Here is a 24,566-nt window from a genome sequence, read left to right as displayed (position 1 = left end):
TAAACAACAACCACCCTCCTCCCCTCCGTCTGCCAGGACCCCCGTCAATAACACCCACCATGGGACCCTGAGGTCCCCCCACAACAATACTATTACAGAGGTGGCTGAAGCTCCTGTGTGTGGTCAGCTAATAAAGCAATTGTCTGGCCCTGAAAAGAGGATTACTTTAATCTAGTAATGGCTGATGTCGTGCAGCCCATAGCAGCAGGATAAGAGGGTCACAGAAATGCTGAGAAGCCCATTGTAAGGCAACTAAGGCCTAACCCCCCTCCCCCCCCGCGCTCCACTGACTCGCCTGCCCAGCACTGCCCTCAGCTGACCCTCCAGCCACATCGGGGCTACTGTAGTTCACCCATCTGGAAAAGCAGAACCACTCTTTAACTCAACCTCGAGGGGAAGAGGACGGCCAGAGCTGCCAGTAAACAATGGGCACTCACACCCAATACCCATTAATTATTGACCGCTGCACTGGGACGGTGGCAATGAAGCACCTTTTAGCATTTCACTACAACAATAAGGCAATTGAAGGGAAATTTTAGCAGGGAGATTTATGCTGGGCTGCAGCATCTCTGAAAGGAGAAACTCGGCCTCATCTTTCACTTCAGCGAAACGACATCAAAAATCCTTTGGGTTCTGTGCAAAAGTCTTGAGCCGCCCCTCATTTCTTCACGTGCTTTCAGAAAAACAGGATATTGGTATTGTAAATGGCATTGGCCTCTTGTGACACTGATGCATGAGGAATGTTGCCATGGTAATGCAGGATTGTGCAGTAAACAGCCTTAAAAAGTTTGCTGTAAGTAAATTGATAACGCATGAAAGCTATCATGGAAATCATCCAATAAATCAATGTGTCCCACTCTTACTGGCAAACAAAAACACACAGATGTGTGAAAGTAATCTAATGTGTTTATTCTGCTGGAAATCAGTCAAATTACAGGACTGTACAAAAACCTTCAGTCATCCTTGAGTCAATCTTGAGGAAAATCGGATTTATTCTTCAGCGCACTTTGAACCCTCCCAGATAGGATTTCTTCTCTTTTTTTTTTAACTATTCTTTAGAAATTGTTCTCCAGACTTCTTGAAGGACTTTCCAAAGTTTTTCTTTGGATGTTTTCTGCCTTTTGTTCTCTTCCCTGTCCAGATGATCCCACACTGCATCAGTAATGCTGAAGTCCTGGCTCTGGGGACGGTTCTTCCCTCCATCAGACCTGTTGCCACTGATTTTCAGACCAGTTTGAGTTTTTATGTGGCATAACTCAGCCTTTTCTGTTTCTTTCCTGAATATATTCTCGAGAGCCACCCTTCTATGGAAACCATTTCTGATGAGGCTTCAGCCAACAGCAGATCAACTGGGAGTCCATCTTTCAGGTTCTGTGTCAGGTCTTTCCTGGGGCTTACTTTGTTCTCATAACATTGTGAACACTGAGGTTTCCTATTTGGTATGTGTGAAGAAAAAAATAGCCAAAATGTGCCAAAATGACCATTTTGGAGACCTCTTCTGAATTGTGTCTTTCACTTTATCAGAGTTGGTCTTCGCAGAGATTATGTGGGGATATTGTATGAGGACTGGACCGAGGTTTAGAGCTACTGCTGCATGTATCATGTGCCATTTGCATTAGTTCTTCACCAGTAAAACACATATCGCAATATTTGCACATCGAAACCAATCTCCTTTAACAAAAGCTCGGAGAAGTAAAGGTCAAGCGGAGGCCCTACAACAGGGATCCTCAATCCTGGTCCTCAAGGGCCAGTGTTCTGCAGGTTTTCCAAATGTCTCTGCTGGAACACACCTGACTCAGACTCTCTGCATATGTCTGCTAAATACACATTGGTTTGAATTAGATGTGTTACAGCAGGGACACTTGGAAAGCTTGCAGAACACCGGCCACGAGGACGATGATTGAGGATCCCTGCTCTACAACAGAAAGGTGAACGGACATCGCTAATGTTCATCGTCTGAAAGTTGCCACAGATAGTTTTTGTTTTTAGATTTTAACTTATTTTGTTCAATTTCCTCAAATGTTAAAAGCAGAGAAAGCCCAAGTTTTCAGCAAACAGCTCTTTGGCAATCACTTTGTTGTTTTCTGTCAAATTGTGTTAGTTCTGACATTTTCACAGATTCAACTCAGGAAAAATAGAAATTGTTCCTTTTTTCTTTGCTAATACCAAAAGGCCAAAACAAATACAAATTCAAATTTGCAAAGTTGTTTGTTATGTGTCAACACAACACTGCTTTATTTATTGAGTTTGGTGTCTTTTTGTTCTAAAATGATTTATAAGTCAGTGACAAGTGGCTAACCAAACAAAACTCATTCCTCTGTAAATGGTTGACTAGAAGGATTGGACTGAGTGAGTAAAAAAGCAGCCAATATCCAGAAAAAAACTTTTGAAGACCTTTAGAAAAAGCTGGAAAAGTGTTGCTTAAAAGATCTTCAGACGGTGACAAGAAAGTCTGACTGCTTTGAAGAAGAACATAAAACACGAGGGGTGACTTAAGATTGTGTGCAGAACTGAATTTCCTTGATTACAGTTTCCGCTTGAGGGATTTAACTTTTCATTTTTACATGGTTTCTATTCTAAAATAAAAAAAAAAAATCTTCCTAAACTAAATCATTATTGCGTTTAGATATCAAAAATGTGAACACGAATAAATCTTAAAATATAAACAAATTTTTAAAGAATATTTAGTCAGTTGTATTGTTTTTCACATCAGACTTGCAGCCAGGAATCAGGGTAAAGCATTAAAATGCTCCATTATTTATTATGTTTTGATCCTTTCCTGTCCGTTCCCTGACTGATATTTTTTGAGAAACTCTCATCATGGTGGCTTCCAGGTAACTCCAGTTTTGTCTTTTCTTTCGGGGGATGAATAGAAGTTTTTATTGTTGGCTCTTCCTGGCTGCATTTCCTGCCTTGCTGTGGGGGTTTGGGAAGTGAAAACCGCAAACTGTCATTATCACATCAGCATGTTTCGCTCAGAGACCAGCCGTCCCGTCTGAGTCGGCTTCCATCCCATCAGCTGTCTCCGTCTGCCATACGACCGCTTTTGGCTCGAGCTCGGCTGATGCAGCAGTTGTGTGTAATACCTGAAGGTGCCATCAGAGACGGGGCAGATGGTCCGGCCATGCATCCTGCACACCCTTTCTGCCTTGTTAGCGTGCCACGTCTGATCATACCTCTGCACTGAACAGGCAGGAGGCGGTGAGGAGACTTGAGAGAGAGAAAAGCAACATTTCCAATTTTCCACCCCGTCAACAAAGTCCAAAAAAACAGATGGATCTTGGAGCAGAAATCCATTTAGCTCCACTTCAATGACTTAAGTCCCCGTTCGCTGACCTTTTCTAACTCAAAGGTGGGAGCACGTCTTAAGGAGAAATGAATCATGTGCAAATAGACACGAGTAGAAATCAATAAGCATTTTCCACAGCTGTTCGCCCTGGGACTTACCATTTACAGACAGGTTAAATATGCCTAAATCCAACCCCTGAAATCCCTCTTTTACCACAAAGAGCTGAACACGGGTACAACTTCAACCACATAAAATGCTGAAAGGTGGACACTTATGTTGATTAAAAGTTACAAAGGTTAACTTTAAGTCAGACGCTCCTGTTGGAAAAGTCTGTCAGTAGTTCAGAAAGCAGAAACCTGACAAACCGGGGAGGAATTTCTGAGTCGAAAACCTTCAAAAAAGTAGATTTTCACAAATCTGCCGACAGCAATCTGATCATGACGTACCAATTCTTTGAATACAGTTGACTTTTTTTTTTTTTTTCATAAAAGTCTACGATCATGCTATTCTTTCAGGAAAAAAAAAAGTTTTTTTCATGCTGATTCTAAGACTTTGCTCCTCGGGGTTTCTACAGACTATTTCATGATCTGTTATGAAGAGTATCCATGGCAACAGAAAGCTGATAAGCAGCGGGACAAACTGAGGAGGAAATTTAAAGAGTTTTTTCCAACTGTTATGACTGGAAATTTTACTTTATCTAACAAAACTGATGAGCTGAAAGCGCTAACAAGGACACAAATAGAATGCAGAGAATGCAGTATTACAGGTTTAACATTAGAAAGAAAACATCCCAAGCCATGTTTACATGGATACAAGTATTCTGACTAATAACCTGACTGCAATGAAAATACTGTTATTCTTTGGAAGATTTTGATCCCATCACGATTAATTGAATCAAAGTTTAACTCCGACTGAGACAGATGGGTTATGCAGACATTTGCTCAGATCAACGTGCTTAAAATCACATATTCAGACATTTGGATAGAAATTGTCCTTACTCATGTCATTTAATGTCAGCAATACATTAATGTAACATAATCCCACACTTTAGGTTAAATATTGTAGTTTACCATAAACTCATTGAAAATACAAACAAATGGATCCTGGAACACGACGGGAGCAAAACTGATCATTATGTCATACAAACATATTGCTTAAAAGAACTTAAAACCATTAAGGGGGGGAAACTGAACTCAGCAAGACAGTAAAAATACCATCATGCAGTGGTGTTTGTTTACATGATTATACTAGTATATAATATACTTGATTGAAAGGTTTCCAACTCCAGCACACCAGATTTAGACTAAACATGGCAACAGACCCGAATGTGTCTACATGCTGCTTTAAGACTAAACATGCAGATTTATACGGAAATAAAAAGCAAGCTGGAAGCTAATTGGAGAAGGTCCTGCCGTGCTTTCAACTTGGACTTATAACGGTAAGGAAAAGATCTCTAACAGTGCGTTTTCATCTATGCTATCTTTCAAGACCCTAGACCAGGGACCCCCAGCTCTGGTCCTTGAGGGCCAGTGTCCTGCAGGTTTTGGATGTTTCTCTGATGCAACACATCTCATTCAAATGAATGAACACGAGTAACATGAGCTGAGATGCATTGTGTTGAACTTTGAAAACAAGCTGTTGTAGATCCATTTTATGTAAATCAAGTGCGTTGGATCAGGGAAACATATACCTGCAGGACATACTTGAGGAGCCTGAGGTGGTGATGCCGGTTCTAAACTGACCTGTTGCTCCTGGAGCTGATTGTCCTGAGATGAATGCTGCAAAAGCCGCAGAACATAATGGAACACTTTCCACAGCCTCCACATGAAACAATGAGGAAACAACAGAGTCGGAGATTTCTTCAAGATGGAAAGCTACAAAGAGGCACCATCCTAAGGAACAACAGACTGACATTTAACTGTTTTTTTAAAACAAAATAATAATAAAAGATGCTCTTACAACATTATATTTTCCCCCATCGTGGGGGAGGTGATCCTGCCAAGCTTGGAAGGTCAAACCATGAAGCTAAAGGGAACAAATAGGTATTGTAGGTATTGTATTGTCGCTCATCTGTTCTTAAAACATTAAACAAGGTTGACATTAAGCTCAAGAAATCTATAATGTGAAACCTGCCTGTGTGTCTGAGATGATGCTCCTGATAAGAGAAGCAAACAGCTCTCAGCATACAAGGAAGCAGCATAAGCCCCAAAATCAGACGCAGAGAGGGAGCTGTGTCTATTAGCACAATGCTAATTTAACATTTTAAACCAGAAGACATTTTCTGACATTCAAACAGTTATTTTCAATCAAGTCTTTGCAAGATTTCCAATGCATCTGTGTTAGAAATATAATTACAAAGCTTTCTTAATATAAAGAGTCTGTCATCAAATTTTACAACAATTTAACTAAGGGGCCATTAGGAGGATGTTAAATAACTGGACTGAGATATTCTGGGATGCTGCATGTAAAGCAAAGCCAGACAAACAGGATGACTCATTCAGTAGTAATTATAAAATGTTCATTAATAAAAAAAATAAGCCAACAAACTCTCCTGTGGGTTATAAAACAATTGAACTGTGTTAAACCTGGACTTGGAATTTGTTGTCTGATGACTAGGCTGAAGCCCTCGAACGCCACAATGCCACAACGCTGTCCTACATCTAAAGGACGCAGATCAGCGATAAAATGTCAAGCTTCTGTATACAAATGGCCCGCGGCCTCGACACACATAGCTGCCATTTAAACAGAGGGAGCTCATAAATAATCTCAATCTGCTGCTCAATGAATACAATGGTTTCCCCAATAACAGCGCTCCCTACTTCAGAACCGCATTGTGCTGCCAAAAGCCAACAACTGCTTGATGATTCTCAGTCACAAGATGCTCCATTTGGTGATTTAATGTTCATTTGCACACTTACTTTCCCACTGATAGCAACCGCAAACTGCTTCATGCGTTACTTTACTGTCCTATAATAACGCTCTGATTGCATTCGATTGATTTCTAAGAACCATTTATTGATTGTGTTGGCCTTTCCTGCCTGCTGTCTGTCACCAATGCTGCCTAAAACTCCCCTGATGCATCCCAGCTCATGTTATATGTGATGAATTGATGGATCTGTTTGAAGCTGTTTCATGCTGCGTTTAAGGTCTCCTGATGCTGTATTTCATTGTGGTTTCATGTCTTCTTTTGATTCTATTGTTGATATTGATCTGCAATGATTCGCCCATATAGTCAGGTGAATATTAGCAGCACAATTTAGGATAGAAACAAACAAACAAACAAACAATACCATCAGTTAACAGCTGTGTGTTTAACATCATGGAGTTCCAGGATAAATAACACAAGTGTTTTTACATGGGCAGTGGCTGGAAATCAATGGAAACATAACACCTGGGTGCAGGGTGCTGCACTGATGAAGAGTGGGCACAGCTAGATTTGTCTTCACAGTTAGAAACGCACATTTACCAACTTTAAACGGTGTTACATCCTCAGCCAGTACAGTACAGGTTCTTGAGGGAGCCAGAAGAAAATTAAGTCACTTCATTCTGATGGTCCTGCTTTGGGATGTGTTTTGTTCTTGACACAAAAGCCAAGCAGACCTTTTTTTGACTGTGGGAAGTCGTACAACTTTGATCATTTGGAAACTAATCAAAGTTCACCACTCTCACCAACACACAAAATGCTCTCATTTCCATCTTTCCACTGAAGGGATAGTTTTAAAGAACAGCTGGTTGAGGTATTGAGGAAGTACAAGACTCTACAGAACCCACTGGCGCTTGCCAAACCCTGTCCTGTCGTGGGCTGGAGTTTCTTGGTAGGTATGAAGTAACCAGACCACAAACTAACATTTTCTTGTTCTTGCCATCTTTAGAACATCTGTACAAAGCAGAGAAAAAAAACTATTTAACTTTCCAACCTTAAAACTGTGCTGCCTGACTCATTTCATGATTGACATTAATTATGTGAATCTCTGGAAGCTTGGTTTGTCTCGCAGCGCTCTCAGTCTGAGAAGCTGCACTTTGCAACTTTTGCTTCTGTGCTTCCACATGATGTCTCAGATCACACTGTATCACACACCAGTAAACTGGGGATAAACACACTGCTGTTGTAAACACCCGCCATGGCTGATTTGGCAAAGAAATGTGGCAGGATATTATTAAAGGAAGAAGAAGAGAAAAAGAGACAAAGCAAGAGAAAAAACAAGAGCTAAGAAAAGACTTACTGGCTGGACAACGCTCACGGCACAGGTGGGATTAAAGATGGATTCCGAATTAGCCACTGATCGTGGTCATGCCACTGAGAATATCTGACACAGTTCTTCAGCGAGAATTTAACATCTCACTAGTTTTAAAACAAACCGCATTAGGCCGCAGACAAGGAGACCAGATTGAGCATCCTGTAGGACAGGGTTAGGTAAGGGTCAGAGGTAATGACTGCGACTGCGACTACAAGTGCGACTGCAAATGCAAATGCTACTGCAGGTGTGAGTACGACTGAGGGTGCGAATCCAATTGCGAGTGCAAATGTGACTGCGAGTGCGACTGTGAATGCTACTGTGGGTACGAGTACAACTAAGGGTGTGAATCCGATTGCAACTACGAGTAACTGCGAATGCTACTGTGAATGTGAATTCAAATGCGACTGCGAGTGTGAATGCAAATGACAGGTTTAATCAGAAATAACTGCTACTACTGCGCTCATTTCTGATTAAACTTGCGATCTGAAGCTCCGGTCCACCAGGACCACTGTATGGCAGATTTTAGATGTCTCCCTGCTCCAACATCTGGCTCAAATCAAATGGATCCACCCATTACTTTGAGCAGTGGAACACGTAAAACATGCTGGCCGAAGGCCCTCAAGGATCAGGACTGGAGATACCTGGATTAAACACTCTCTGATGATACTGTAAAGTTGGTTGCTGTCATTTCCTGCTCATCATCATCATCTTCAGTAACTAACAGCTTGGGACATACTCCTCATGCGCTACACCTAAAATTACTCACGACTTCCTGGATGTCTCTTTGGTTTTGTAGCTTTTGGCATAAAACTAGGAAGTATAAATATAAATAAATATATAAATAAATAACTATATAAATAACTAGATTTGTTTCCCATTGTCCCTTGCAATCGGAGCACATACCGCACCCTGCATAAAAACTGGTTGGTGTTTTTTGGCCACTTTAAAAACAACATTAATCTTCAAATAAAAGGGACACACCCCCACCACACACAGCTATATGCATTTCTCCCAGAGGGTTATTGTTGCTTCACTGAACTCAAACAGGATGTCATTTGCATCTTGGAAGACCATAACTAATGACTCTCCATTAATTCTCTTCTTAATCAGCATTAAAAGACACATATTCATAATTCACATGTTCACATTTATACCTTCTGCAGGAATGAAAAGGATAAGAACTGGTTTTTGATTTCAACATTTACCTTCAATATATGAAATGGAGAAATATGCATCAGAGGAAGGATTTACCCAGAGACAAACCAGCAGCTAGCACAGCCAATTAGCAGAGGATGGTGTGGGTGTGTTTGTATGTGTGTGTGTGGCAGCGTTGTGATCAGCAGCACGGAGAGATAATGATGGGAGATTGGACACAACAGTTGGAGCGAGGGGCCTTTATTGTTCTGTGCAGCCCCTGTGGCCCCTGTGTTGCACTGTCGTTAAAAAGGGGGAGGAGGTTAATGCTCTTCCTCCCACCACCTGTTGTAACGCCCCTGATCAACCCCCACCCAAACCCCCCTCGTCCTTCTGCTTTTGTTCCAGAGACCTCTATGATGCACACACACACACACACACACACACATATATACATATAAATACACACACATGCTGGTCACCGGTCACACTCGCCTTCAGTACCATCTAAATTAATTCATGGATATCCTCTAGAGGAGGGTTGTCCTGGCGCGCTCGGGCTCAATGACCAGCAGACGGCTGGATCATGCAGAGGGGGCCAAGCCAAAGGCCCACGGCCTCATTCCAGCCATCTGATCCCCCCCAAAAAATGACCACCAGTTTAGTCCTGGACAAGGCCAGGACCTGCCATCTCAGTGAAGCATGAACACACATCAGACTTTACTCAAGCAGTTTTCACACATGCAGCAGCCTTAGACACGTGCCGGAGGAGCCGTGTGCGATACACACCGGCAGGAAGATTCACAGTGGGCTTCTCGCAGAGATTACCCAGACCTGATAGAAACTACAGAAACCCTCCCAGTGAAAGCATGTATGAAAGCAGTGGTAGATTCCTGGAAGCCTTTATGAGCACTAACAGCAGCTGCTGCATCCTCCTCTTCGCTGACCGCATGTCTACCGTGCAGAGACATTCTGGGCATTCAGTTTATATCAGTGCAGGTGTTACAGCTACTAACATAAACACATCTCAGCATGCTGAAAGTGAAACACTGCAGTTCATGATCTGCATCCTGTGATAGCTAACAGGGACGAGTTCTCTTCGAAAAAGGGATTGGACAGGAAAAAGGAGGGAGAAAGTCCCGTAGGTGGGGCCTTTTTTGCATGAGAACACCACCAGTTTGGAGTATTTAGGCTGCATCTGTAATAGATTAGAGCAAATACAAACAATAACTGCAGAAAAAACAGTAAATCTCAGGAGTTTATGTGTGAAAACAGCGATAGATATGCATAAACACATTATCTAATAACTGGAGAAGTCACTCTTACACAGTCCAGGGCTAGATACAGTCTATCCATGCAGAGAATATACAAACATGCTAGCACTGTGGCCTCACAGCAAGAAGGTCACTGGTTCGATCCTTGGCTGGTTTGGTCAGTGGCCTTTCTGTGTGGAGTTTGCATGTTCTCCCCGTGTATGCGTGGGTTCTCTCCGGGTACTCCGGCTTCCTCCCACCATCCAAAGACATGCATGATAGGTTAATTGGTCACTCTAAATTGCCCCTAGGAGTGAGTGTGAGCGTGAGTGTGGTTGTTCGTCTCTCTGTGTGTGGCCCTGCGATGGACTGGCGAGCTGTCCATCGCCCAAAGCCAGCTGGGATAGGCTCCAGCTTCCCCGCGACCCTGAATTGGAATAAGCGGTTCGGAAAATGAATGAATGAATGAATGAATGGATTCTGTAGACACCACTCTATCTTCATGCATGATGGCGTAAAAGAAACATACATTTTTGTCCCAAATCTTTCTGTTTTTAAACCCTAACCTGCTGTTGTTGCCTAAACCAAACCAGTTTAGGAAGTTGACAAGGGATGCACCACCATAAAGTCATTTATAACCATCTAAAAATACCAGTAGAAGTAGAAGAATAAAACCTCAAAGTGTTGTTCTGCTGTCAACTTCTTATGTGCTTTTTTCAGGTGTTTTTCTTTGTGTGTGTGTGTGTGTGTGTGTGTGTGTGTGTGTGTGTGTGTTGAGGGGGGAGCAGGTGTCTTCCTGTTGCCGGTTGCATGTCAGGTATACAACTCAACATTGCCCCTGCAACGTCTGGTGGTATTGCCCCTTTTTCTACGTCAAGTGACTGATAGTTAAGCCCCTTGAAAAAAGGACCAAATAAACCGATGTGGAACACGAACCAACTTGTCTGTCTGTCTGTCTGTCTGCGTATCTGTCTGTCTGTCTGTCTGCGTATCTGTCTGTCTGTCTGTCTGTCTGTCTGTCTGTCTGTTCTGTCTGTCTGTCTGTCTGTCTGCGTATCTGTCTGTCTGTCTGTGTATCTGTCAGTCTGTCTGTCTGTCTGTTCTGTCTGTCTGTTCTGTCTGCGTATCTGTCTGTCTGTCTGTCTGTCTGTCTGTCTGTTCTGTCTGCGTATCTGTCTGTCTGTCTGTCTGTCTGTCTGCGTATCTGTCTGTCTGTCTGTCTGTCTGTCTGCGTATCTGTCTGTCTGTCTGTCTGTCTGTCTGTCTGCGTATCTGTCTGTCTGTCTGTCTGTCTGTCTGTCTGTCTGTTCTGTCTGTCTGTCTGTCTGTCTGCGTATCTGTCTGTCTGTCTGCGTATCTGTCAGTCTGTCTGTCTGTCTGTTCTGTCTGTCTGTTCTGTCTGCGTATCTGTCTGTCTGTCTGTCTGTCTGTCTGTCTGTTCTGTCTGCGTATCTGTCTGTCTGTCTGTCTGTCTGTTCTGTCTGCGTATCTGTCTGTCTGTCTGCGTATCTGTCTGTCTGTCTGTCTGTTCTGTCTGCGTATCTGTCTGTCTGTCTGCGTATCTGTCTGTCTGTCTGTCTGTCTGTTCTGTCTGCGTATCTGTCTGTCTGTCTGTCTGTCTGTCTGTTCTGTCTGCGTATCTGTCTGTCTGTCTGTCTGTTCTGTCTGCGTATCTGTCTGTCTGTCTGCGTATCTGTCTGTCTGTTCTGTCTGCGTATCTGTCTGTCTGTCTGCGTATCTGTCTGTCTGTCTGTCTGTTCTGTCTGCGTATCTGTCTGTCTGTCTGCGTATCTGTCTGTCTGTCTGTCTGTCTGTTCTGTCTGCGTATCTGTCTGTCTGTCTGTCTGTCTGTCTGTTCTGTCTGCGTATCTGTCTGTCTGTCTGTCTGTTCTGTCTGCGTATCTGTCTGTCTGTCTGTCTGTCTGTCTGTCTGTCTGTTCTGTCTGCGTATCTGTCTGTCTGTCTGTTCTGTCTGTTCTGTCTGCGTATCTGTCTGTCTGTCTGTCTGTCTGTCTGTCTGTCTGTCTGTTCTGTCTGCGTATCTGTCTGTCTGTCTGTCTGTCTGTCTGTCTGTCTGTCTGTTCTGTCTGCGTATCTGTCTGTCTGTCTGTCTGTCTGTCTGTCTGTCTGTCTGTCTGCGTATCTGTCATCATAGGTACGCCCCTACGGTTCATAGTCAAGGTAAAAAAAACCTTTTTGATCGTGTTAATAGGAGGAATTGTTGGTTTGATGATCCACTGTTCACCCTGATACTGATCTAATGCCTTGACTGGTGAAAAACATTTCATAGAGATTGTTTTGCAGCTGATATCTACCTTTGTTTTCTTATTTAACTAAAGGTTTCAAAGAATTATTTGAGTATTAGATATTCTTTAATGTGAATTATATTTGCTTTCCCTTGGGATTTAATACAAAGGAAGATCTGATGCAATCTGATGTTTTTTTGTTTTTTTTTTAATAAATCAGTATTACAATCTGGATGAGTATTATTTATGTAATTAATTGACTGAAGTGGATTGTCACCAATGAACTCACCTGGCACCAAATAAATTCAAAGAGAAGACTTCTTCACATCCGATGCCTTCACATCCATTCATTCCCTCATTTGCTAATATTAAAAACACAATTAAATATAAATGACAATGAGAATTCATCAGTGGCTCGAAGGAATCGGCTAAAAATAGGAGAAGAGAAGAGACTTCTGGGGCTGATAAGAATTACCGGGAACATTTCAGGTTATGCACCTCATCAAAGGTCGATGGCTTCTCTTTGTCTCAGAGAGACTCATCCCATCCTCAGTGGGTCAGAAGACAAAGGGGGACATAACGTGATGTCTTTAAATAGTCTAACAGATAAGAGCAGCTCACTGAAAGAAGGCTACCAGCTAAAGAAAAGAAAAAGGCTCATTCATTTTATGTTAATGTTTATTAACAGTTAAAACAGCTTAAGGCAGCAGCTTAACCGTTATTCAGTTCATGCTAATGAGAGACTTTTAATGCCTCCGTTATCACATGCAGATTCTCCTCCTCCCACGGTGAAGTTTTGTCCTGTAGCAGGACATTAACATCCCACTCAGTTTGACTTTATTCTAAAAGTCATTTTCTTTCTGGATGCTTGAAATGCATCGAGCCATTTAAGTGTAAACACTTAGCTGTACGTGCACGGACTGCGTGGAAGCACTTTCCTGCGAATGACGGCGTGTCCCGCAGAGTTCCCATCACAACCCATATGTCACCAGACCACTGCGGTTAATAACAAGGACAGCATAGAAAGCAGTGTGTGCTGGAAGGGGGGGAGGTGAAAGGGTGTGGAAGAGGGGGGCACTTTATCCTTTTTTATCAGAAGGCACCCAAGCTGCACTCCTCCCACCATAACTCCTTTCTAACCCTTCAAATCCTTTCCTCAAATTCAAATCCACAAACCTTGAAATCAGTTTTTCTGCAAAAGGTTTTGTGGCGATCACAACAAGGACGACAGGTGTGTGTGTGTGTGTGTGTGTGTGTGTGTGTGTGTGTGTGTGAGTGACAGAAAGAGAAAGGAGATTCCAGCTGGTGACAGCACCGTTCAGCTGTTTCTCCCACTCTGCTGTCCGGGATTAATTCCAGTGAGAAAGTTGCTTCAAACTCATCACAAAGTTTCTCTCAGACAAAGACATGACAAAGACGGGAGTTTCACCACTACTTCACCTGTTCATTCCTCAAATTCCCAAAGCAGCTGTGATCCCAATCCTGGAGGTTTCAACCCCCCACCCCGAAATTAAAAAAAAATACTTAAAATCTTTGGACACAAGACAGAAAATAAAAGTATGAAAATATTAGTTAAATTTTACTTTACAAATATTTTCATACTTGTACTTTGAGTTGTAAAATATAAAAATATAACATTTTAACTTTTTTCTTAATTTATACTTCCTGATTTGTTCAATTTATCGATACTTTTTAACTTCAAACATTAACTTTAATTCTGCGTTATTCTACTAAAATGGATTAAATTTTTCTTTCTGCTTTTGTTAAGCTAATTTGCATTTTTTAAGTTAATTTTTCCAAAACAACTGTGTGCAATAAAAGAGAAAAACTATTTTAGGAAAATGTACAAAGAACCTTCAATTGAAATTTATCAGTTCTCTGAAAAATTAATTTGACAAATCATTGTGATTGTTTTATTATGAACATCATTTTAATCAAGATTTAAAGAAAAACTAATTAAATGACTGTTAAATTTAAAGTCAAAGGTATATAGGTATAATTTTAGGATTTACTTGGTATCGGGTCGATTCCAAACTTTTCTGCCAAACACAAATACTTACTTGTATATTTTAATCTGTGAAATGAATTTTCTGACTTGACTTGTTTTCCTAACTTGTAAGATTTATTTCTATTTCAGACGTGCAGAATTAATCCAAATTTACAGATTTGATTTGTACTTGCTACAGTTTTAAAACAAGTTTGCATGTTGTTGTTTGTCAAAACCAGGGTGGGAGTGGGTTGGAGGGCATAGAAGTCCTTTAAGGTCACCCCCAGTCAGTTACATCTGAATTGCTTTTAACTCAACCCCCGCCACTTAAGAGAAAGCACCTATTCCCTCCCCCTGTCGGAGTGAATATTCATGAGCCATAAAGCCATTAAGCCATAAAGCAGTAGAGTAGTCGGCATAATAAAACCATCGCAGGTGTAAAACACAAAGAAGAAGCTGGCAGGAGCCGGGGCGTGTCGGTCTGAATGTCACATCCTCATCCATGGCAGCACAGCTCGTTGGGTCTCTTCTGCATCACCGACTTTTATCCATCTGACATGAGTTGGCCTCTGCTCCCGGCACACAACTCTGTCGGCCGTGTTTTCAGGGATCAAAGATCATCATCTGATACATGAAGTCCTGACAGGACATGGACACATCATGTGTGTGGAGACGCATGGGGCATGTGGGATCCTGAAGAATATCTACACAAATATCAAAGACTTAAAGCTAAACATTGTGAAATGATTGTTTCCTTGTGATCCACCATGAACCGAACAACTTCGAAAGGGATTTTAAATATAATTTAGTGTGTTTAGCCGCATAAATCTGCAGGCGGATTCAGATCCGAGGTTAAAACGACACGTTTCCCGAGTCAAACGTCCATTCATCAAACATGTCATTAATAATAAGCAGAAATGATTCTTCCAGTCAGAAAACAGAGCGGCTCCTAATGAGCTTTTAGTGTCTGTCAGTGTAGAGAAACTGGCAAAAAGGACAAGAAACTCTTCTTTTACAAGAAACAAAAACAATCAATACTGCAACCAAGGTGTGTGTTCTCTGAATAAAAGTTTGGTTTAGTAGAAAGAGACGGAAAATATCAGCTGAAATGAAACTTTAAACATGACTAATGTGTCTGACTGATGCAGGAATTACAGGAATTCTCCTCTTTTCCACCCCTTATTTCTCCTCCTCCTCCTCCTCCCTTTTTGTCCTGTTTTTCTTCTTCTTCCTCCTCATCCTTCAGATACGATTCCTCCAACTTTGATCAGCTTTTCACCTTTTTTTTTTCATTTATTTATTTACTGAAATTATAATTTCATTCGAAGTAGTTTTCATTTCTAGTTTTTATTATTAGATTTTTATTTTATTTTTTGCTGCAATGTAACAAACAACAATGATTTATTAATGTTCTGTAAGAAATATAAAAATCGTAATTATTGTTATTTTTATTATTACTATCATTATTATTATTATTATTATTAACTGGAGACATAGATGTCAGTTTTGTCATTTTAGTAAAAGTAAACTTGCAGTCCATCATTGTCGGTAGCCTAAAGTGCCTGATGTTATAAATGATGTAAAACCAAGACAGCGCTGGTTTGTGGAAGCCACAGAGGGAAAAGTCTGACTTCTGTTTGAACCTGAATGCAGCAAAAACATTGAAAACAAACCTGAAGACATAACAAATGAATTAAACATACCAAGACAGAGACAATCAGAGGCAGGAAGACCTTCATTTTATGTGTGACAGCTGACGGTGCAGCTCCACCACCTGACATCAGAGGTTAAAGGTAAAGAAGTTCCTGCAAGCTACGCAACGTCGAACAGTTTTACTTTGGTTACCGCAATGACACCAGACTGTTCAATTCATGTCTAGACTATTAAACTGTGGTAAAATTTCTGTTGAGCTTGTGTTGGAAGCTTTAATGGTTTAAAGGGATGCTATTCTGGTATTTGAAGTTTTCTGAGCTTTCTACAGTGTTACAGTGTTGAATCCTCATCAGACATGTGAACGACACTGTTTTTTTTATCACCTAAACGCATGTTTGAGTTTGAGTTCCAGCACTCTCTCTGTTCGGTTTCCATGGCGACAAAAAACGCATGGTTTTAGAGAGTTTTTTCTACTTGGAAATCCTTGTGACGTCCCGGGGGATAAGGTTCGGTGATTGGTTACCTTCTCCTGGTTAACAAGGGCATGTACAAATACATCAGGCGGGTGGAAAACGTGGGATAAAGTTATTTCCAACGATGGCTGGTGAGTTTACCAAAGAGAGACATCCTGCTGCATTCGTTGCTGTGGGTTGCTGTTTTCCACTTCGTTTTCAGGGTCTGATTCAGGTTCCAACATGTAGGGCTGTATGCTATGTGTTGACATTGTATTTGGTTTTTTTATTGAGTTTATATGAGCCTAATCCTTCTGTTTATGAGATGTTACAATGACGACCAAAGCAGGTGAGGTGCGCGCTCCCGATGTAGTGCAGTGGCGGGAGGCGGGGCTTAATGCGGAAGAGTCTCAATCCACTCGTTTTGTCCGCAGGCTGATCTGACAGCCTACGGAGAGGGTCGGTCTGAAGTAAATAAAGCAGTTTGTGACAATAACTCGTTCAATCCCAGCCCTTCTGGCCTCAGAAATAAAAATAAATTAGCCTGAAATGCACATAATCCACTTTAAACAACTGAAAATTATGTTAAATAGAATAAAATCAGCCTTGACTGAAGGTTCTGACTGGGTTCTGCTACAGGGAGTGTAACCAAACCTTTCTCCGTTTTGTTTCATCGTAAAAGCACGTACAGTAAAATCACACATTACAAGATCTGTCTCATTGTTCCTTTCCAGGCGACCTTATTACCAGATATCGATTATATGACATAAAACATGACGGAATGAGGGAAATGGAAACAAGCTTTGGAGGTTTGGAGGCTCATCAGCGATGGAAAATTAAGACGGTTTGTCCAAGCTGTGTCCAACATCCCCCTGGTGCTTGTCAGGCTACAGCAGAAGGACGGTGAGGGGTTAACCCTCCCAAACCATCCGTCGTTCCCACTGCGTTGGCTGCTACCCTGATACCAAATATACACTCGACTCCACAATGCAGCTCCCTCCCTCAGTGTTCCTCAGATGCTTCCAAGTCACAGGGAAGGAAAGTGACCCCATGCCACATGGTGCCATCTTGCACCATTACTGGAGCCGTGCTCCTGGCCTTCTGTCCGGCCCCTACGGAGCCGGGCAGAAGGGGCCGTTGTGGTCAGACTTGGGTGCTTTCCACTGTCTATTCTACATAAACTCTTTCTCTGACTTTCACTGGAGGCAATGCTCCAAAAGTGTGTTGTGTGCTGGCAGATGCACATGGGAGAAGACCCAAGAAAAAACCAGGATTAGGGACTCTTATCTGTGAAAGCAACTGCTATGTCTCTGTGCATGTGGGCAGACAGCTGCAGAGAATGTCACCTCCCGACAGAGCCCAGCATTCAGCCAGAAAGCCAGGCTTACAGAAACGTGCATGAACAGATCAGCTTGCAGGCTAGCAGATTGAAATCAACCTGACCTTCTGACTGTCAACATGACCCCGCACAAGCTTGGTAGAGATTCTGTAGACGGCGGCCCTGGGAGGCCCTCAGCTGCTGGACATTACTCAATGAAGCAGGTAAACTGTCTTAATGTCCTGAATTAAGAAAAGCAAATTTGTCTTTTTCATGCAAAGCTCCATAAAACCCAGTTGAGACTTGTTTTTCCCAGCCTGGTTCCCACATGCGGCTTTACATTTTAAATTCCCTGCGGCTGATGTTGATGCTGAAACAGCGCAGAACCGAGGTGAGAAGTAATTCTTCACGCTGCTGGAGGAAGGTGACGGACATGCAGCGCACATCCCAGCTGTTTACAGAGGATAGAGAATGATTCATGGACTGCTTTTTAGAGCAAACCCAGGTGTGTGTGTGTGTGTGTGTGTGGTCTGATCATAACTGTGTGCCTGCAGCTTTGCTGGTAAATATGATGGTAGACTGCAAGGTGTTCAACTAGAGTCTGACGTTTTTACAGATTTTTATGGGATCAAAGTTTGTTTTTATGGTTTCCAGATGATATGAGTTAAAGCAATAAGAGATTCCTGACTCGGTCTCAGTTTCAGCAGGTGGGACAACAGTGGAAGAGTTAAAAACAAAGCTATCAGGAACAGAAATGTGACGGCAGGTCAGCCTGGACTCGACGGCAGTTTTATGAGGTAAACCTGTTCAACTGCTTCATGGTCAACCATCTCAGGTTTACAGAGAACGGCTCTAAAAAGTGGAAAATATCCAGCGAGCAGCAGTTGTCTGGACCTAAGTGCCTTGCTGATGTCAGAGGTCAGGGGAGAATGGACAGACTGGTTGGAGATGAACAACCAGTACCACCTCTGAACACGCAACACGTCCAGCCTGGAAGCAGATGGTCTCCAGCAGCAGAAGACCACAGCTGGTTCCCTCCTGTCAGTAAGAACAGGAAACTGAGGCTACAATTCACACAGACTCACCAGAACTGGACAATGGAAGATGGAGAAACATTGCTGGTCTCCATTTCAGTTCCACTTTCAGAAGGTAGGATCAGAATCTACTGGAAACATCATGAAAACATGGATCCATCCTGCCTTGTGATAACAGTTCAGGATGGTGTGTAATTTTGTAAGGCATATTTAACATCCTGCGATGGACTGGCAAGCTGTCCAGGGTCTACCTTGCCTTTTGCCCAAAGACTGCTGGGATAGGCTCCAGCTTCCCAGCGACCCTTCATCGGACCTAGCAGTTAGGAAAATGGATGAATGAATGAATAATATTTAACGCCCATTTCAGTCTCCCTCCTCCATGTGCCACTTTGATCCCAAGGCTTCTGCAGATGTTTCCTCCACTCAGTAAACGTAGCAGTAACACTGGTAGTGTTGAGCTGACATGCGACCAGTAAAGACGAAGAACGCCGTGTATTTTATGGAGCACTCTTCTACTGCGCCGCATATTTTTATGTCTCTTTCTGACAATGTATACCAGGGGTGCCCAAGTCCAGTCCTGGAGATCGACCATCCTGCAACCTTTAGATGCAACCCTTGTCCAGCACAGCTGAGTCAAATAGCTGAATTCCTCTTCTGCATATCATTCAGCTCTGCAGAGGCCTGCTAACGAGACACTTATTTGATTCAGGTGTGTTGGAGAAGGGTTGCACCTAAAAACAGCAGGATGGTCGATCTCCAGGACCGGACCTGGGCACCCCTGATGTATACTGTCATATTCTCATCCACCGTTATCATATTTACGATGCTCTGAAACTGATGTCAGATCTTGGAAATGAACTCTAAACTCTCCACCACCCTCTAAGGAAATTATTACCATGCTAACATGAAAGAGGGATGGGACTATGTGAGCAGCGAAAACATTCGAAACTGACGTATCTATTTATGGACATAAAAGGGAGCATAAATGAGGGCTTACGTGCCAACATGAAATGGTTTAACCACTACAGCCTATCTGAGTGTTGCTGCTGACCATGTTCCTTTATGAGCACAGTGTAGCTTCTTCTGATGGAAACTTCCAGCAGGATGATGCACCATGTCACAAAGCTCACATCATCTTCAACGGCTAATGAGTTCCTCCACAGTCACCAGATCTGTCCAATCAGAGCAGCTTTGGGATGCGGTGGAACGGGAAATTCTCATCATGGATGTGCAGCCGACAAATCTGCAGCAACTGTGTGATGCTGTCATGTCAATATGGAGCAAAATCTCAGGAATAACAAGGTGTTCCTCTTAAAGTAGCCAGTTGGTGCGTGCCAGTTCATACACTTCCTATAAGGATAAGTGACTCAACTTTTTAAAAAAGTTGTACAATTTCCTTCGAATACCTCTCAAATCCCCCTCCTAGCTCCACATGTACTCACACAAACTGCATAAATTACACTAAATCACCACTTCTGCCATCAATACGACATTAAACTCAACGGCGACCATCTGAAACCGAGGGTGAGGCTCGAATTTAGCAGCCAAGCTTTAATTGGAAGCGTCACTAATCACCAGCAGTCCTGCTACGGAGAAGACGAATAAATAAATAAATAAGAGGTGTCACTCGGAAGCCAATGTGACAGGAGTGTGTTGTATTTTAAGGAACTAACATCTGCTGGTGAGAAGCTGCCAACTAACAGTAGCCTCTCATCCCCTCCCTGCAGGACTGTTTTTCAGCTTTTCCTCTCCAGTGGCGACAACTGTTATCTTTATCGCTTGAACTAGCTGTCATCCATCTAGATTAACAGGCCTGGCTGCAGAAGCCTGCTCGCAGCACGACAGCGGGCCGGATTCTACGGAGCGGCTGGAGATAGGACGTGGTGTCCAAGCCTGAAGGGGTGGGTGGCAGTGGGCCTCGGGGTGAAAGCTGCCAAGGGATCTGACACAGAGGTCGGGGTTTGCGTCTTAAGTTAAATCAGACGAGTGAAACTGATGATTAGAAGTCAGGATGTGCTTTGAAGCTGCCGCTGCACTTCACACTGTGCCTAATGTTATTATTTGTGATTTATTTCCTTTCTTATAACTGAAGCGACATCTGTCATGTAAACAAGTGGACTATCACCTTCCCCTTATCTCACTTTTACACATACTTCTGTTAATGCACACCTTGTTGCTTCTTTGTGGGGGATTTTTGTTAAACAGCTTTGCCTCCAAACTGTGAAACAGCTTCATGCACAATATCTCAGTCATCTGAGGTCTCCTGCAATGTCTATCATTCTACAGCCTCAGTTTAAAAAAAAAAAAAAAGTTGGTGAAATGTGTAAAAGGGAGATAAAAAGTGAAATGTGTGGTTTGCACATCACATCAATCATTATTTTATACACAACAGGACATAAATAAAAAACACATCAAATGCTGAAAGTGAGACGTTAAGCTATTTCATGCTGCTGTAGGAGCCGCATCGTATTGCTGAAATATGCAAATCCTTCCTGAAAACGATGCAATCTGGGTGGCAGCATGCATTGTTCTAAAAACTAGAGTCTGGAAGAAGCAGCATCTATAGTTTCTATTAAGTATTTTATGTTTGATTAGTCTGATCAGGGTTGAAACTTTCACTTTGTCTCAGTTTCCTTTGAATGAGATGTCCTTGTTTGTTAGATGTGATGCTGCCATTAAGTTGAAGATCATTTCCCAAAATATATCACAAAAATGTTCCTTTTCAGCATTTAATATAAAAACTAATTCCATCTAAAGAATAAATAAGTCTGGAAGTCTTCCTGAAACCGTGGAAAGACTCCCATGGCAGTGCAGGTAATGCGGAGCTGCACGGACTAAAACATGATGAGCCGGTGGGATTACAGAGTCTGTCCTTCACTAAGATTCATTCCAGAAATTACAGAACTGGTTTTTCACAAACAAATAAAGCTCTGCTCATCTTTACTCCTGAGAGACTCTGCCTGTCTGAGGTGCTCTTGTAACACCGACTCATGTTACTGACCTGTAGTAAGTCTGTTTGACTCATTTTAACATGTTTCACCGCCTGTCACTCACTATTCTTTGTGTGTGTGTGTGTGTGTGTGTGTCTTGTCCAGTATTTAAGCAAGCAGAAAGATGGTCTGGATGCTGTTTTTTGAGCAAATTTACTTTACCAAAGGGAGCATTACTGGTATGATGAGTCCCTTGACTTTCTGGATTCTTATTTTATTTCTCTATTTATTTAGTATAATTGTAATACAGAGTTTCTACAGGTGGACCAGACCGGAGAGGACAGAAGAGAGACAGAAGGACAAAGGAAAAGAGAAAGAAAATGAGAAAGAGGAAAAGAGGGAGACAAACATAGAAAAAATAGACATTTACAGATACATACGCATTTGCCTATAAACGCATGTACATACACATACACACACACACATATACATGAACAGGCCAACTTTAGATTCATATTTCCCCTGCGGAGGACCAAGCTATCACTTTTCCAAACTTTTATTGCCACCAGTTTGACTTTTATTTTCATGTGTTTCTGCTTGTTGTGTTGTTGCTTTCAAACCGATCAGTTTGATTTGCAGTCAAAAGAAAATGTTCCCCTTTTCAACATTTGATGTTTACTATGTGCAAATGTGAATCAAACGTTAGTTGATTACATTGTTTTTGGTATTCCATGCAGCACTGCAATACTTGGGAATCTCACAATACTCACTTTCCTTACATCTATCCCATCACACACGCTAAAGCAAATGAGCCCCAACGCCAGATGAAATGAACACCACTTACTTGCCACTTCCAGCGATGCATTGCGGCTGACTGCCTCGCCCAGGTAGTTGCGTGCCACACATATGTATACACCTTCATCCGGCTTGCTCCGCCTTCCGTGCACTATTCGCAGAAAGAAGAGGGAACCGCTGGGCAGCAGCATCCGGTGGGACCGAGGATCCTCTCGATCCGTCTCCACCCGCTCACCGTCTTTGTACCATTCCACCATTGGAGTGGGCCTTCCCTCGGCTTTGCAGTTGAGAGTGGCCGGCTCTCCCTTGGACACGATCAAATCAGATGGATGCTCTATGATCCGAGGTGCAGCGTCCTCTAACCGGGGTCGAGATCCTAGAGGGAAAGAAAACATGTAGGAAAATGGTTTAGAAACGAATCTAAATGGATAAATGATGGAAAATACCATTCAGAACCTTCATAATCAGACAGAAATGAGCTCTGAGCTGCTCTACATTCTGGTTCCTGCTCACAAAAACCAAGAGAGCAATGTTGTTTGTACAAAACACACTTTCAGAAGCTCCATTCCCAAACATCTCGAGTTGGACATGTGAATGGCTTCAGGAAAAAAAAACACATCATTTTTATAGCTGACAACACTGCTGTGTGAAACAGGCACAAAATTTAATTGCACAGCAGTTAAATTTAAGTATAAATCAAGAGGACGTGTGGAATTACATGCTCTAAATTCTGCATCTATAAAACTAGAACCAAATTCCCCAGCAGTGGGGGGGGGGAGTGGGACCTCGCTGATCAGAAGCTCATGGGAAAGTAGGTCGAGCGAGCTACAGAAAGATTTGGATATCAAACACACATAGCCCAATTCCAGACTTCATTTTCAAGGGAAAAGTTCCGATCACTGTAAATACAGTTAAAGAGATTTCTGCAAGTCGTGCACGGCACAAATCTAGTTGCAAAGTTTTGGCGCAAGATGGAGAAAGATTTCTCCTAAAGCTTTCTGGGATCTAATCTAAATGTGAAAACACTGCAAACGCAAAACAATAAGAAGCATCGGCAGCTGAACCTCACCTCGGTGAGAAAGTAAATACAAAACCAACAGGAGGCATGTCTTGCCACGCATTTTCAGCTTTGTTCCGGGGATAACTGTTGCTTCATGCATGAGTGTATTTCTGATTGGTCTTACCTTCCCACTCAACTACGAAGCCATTATGTTTCTTTAAACTAAAACCATTTTCATTGTTGCAGGCCTGCACTGCTAAGCAGCGCCATATTAAACATATCTTTGTGCTTTCAGAACATTCGCAGCAGGAGGCTGGCGTAAGTGCTTGTGCACATAACACAAAGACAGAAAACATGAATAATTGAATGAACTCCTGTTTGATGTGAAGGAATATTGTTGCTCCTGCACCACACAGAGATCGTCCTTTGAATATTGCTTAATTAAAAAGTTTTGGTTTGAGTTTGTGAGCAAAGAACTGATGAGAAAGAAGCTACAAGCGAACAGATGGAAGACGCGGCGGTTTCGTTTTAGTTTAATCAGCTTGTTTATTTTAATGGGAACTTAACTGGTGAGGCGCCTGCCCCGCAGGTATGTTACAAACAAGCCTGATTTTGTCTTATTGGTTCATCCTACAAGTGCACGAAGAAGACGGGAGTTCAAAGACTTTCCTGATGACAGCTGATAAGTGAAGCAGTCGAAACTCCTGCCCTCAAAGCAACAAATCCTTCTTTAGGTTTTGGGGTGGATTAAGAAGTCAGTGACGGGGATATAGAGTACTGTGTGATGGCTCTCCTCTCAATGCAATTACACTCGCAAAGATGGAGAAACAGGGAGATGGAATAAGAGGAAATAGTCGAGAGGAGTTAAAGTTGTTTCTACTTTGAAGTCAACAGCTGAGCTTCTGTTTGAGGGGAAATTTCCTTCCAGGTTTCCTGGTTTTCTGCTATTAACTTGTGTTTGAAGATTGTGAATAGGAAGAGATTAAACTGTAAAAATAGAAAAAAGAACTTGCTTTAGTTTGATTTCTTTAGCTTCAAAGACAAGCAGAAATGTAAGTCGCTTTGGATAAAAGCGTCTGCTAAATGACTTGAAAAGAATAGAATAGAATAGAATAGAATAGAATGTGCATCACCGAGAACAGAAACTGGCCTGGCGAAGATTAATATCATCAGATGTTTTTCGCCAGTTAATGAACTCTCATGACTTTCACGATATTAAAATATTTATTTAAAACAT

General features: G+C 42.2%; 1 protein-coding gene across 3 annotated transcripts in view; it reads right to left on the bottom strand.

Moving 5' to 3' along the window:
* Positions 1-24,566, bottom strand: part of robo3 (roundabout, axon guidance receptor, homolog 3) — a 128,654-nt gene that overhangs the window by 82,777 nt on the left and 21,311 nt on the right. For all 3 annotated transcript variants that reach the window (XM_079247747.1, XM_079247748.1, XM_079247749.1), the window contains exon 2: positions 22,379-22,705. In XM_079247747.1, coding sequence (XP_079103873.1) covers positions 22,379-22,705 — 327 coding nt within the window. The remainder of the gene's footprint in view (positions 1-22,378; positions 22,706-24,566) is intronic.

Source organism: Telmatherina bonti (assembly GCF_933228915.1).
Source record: "Telmatherina bonti genome assembly, chromosome: 10".
Lineage (NCBI taxonomy): Eukaryota > Metazoa > Chordata > Actinopteri > Atheriniformes > Telmatherinidae > Telmatherina > Telmatherina bonti.
Note: the sequence above shows the minus strand (reverse complement) of the source record. Positions and strands in the feature narration are given on the sequence as shown.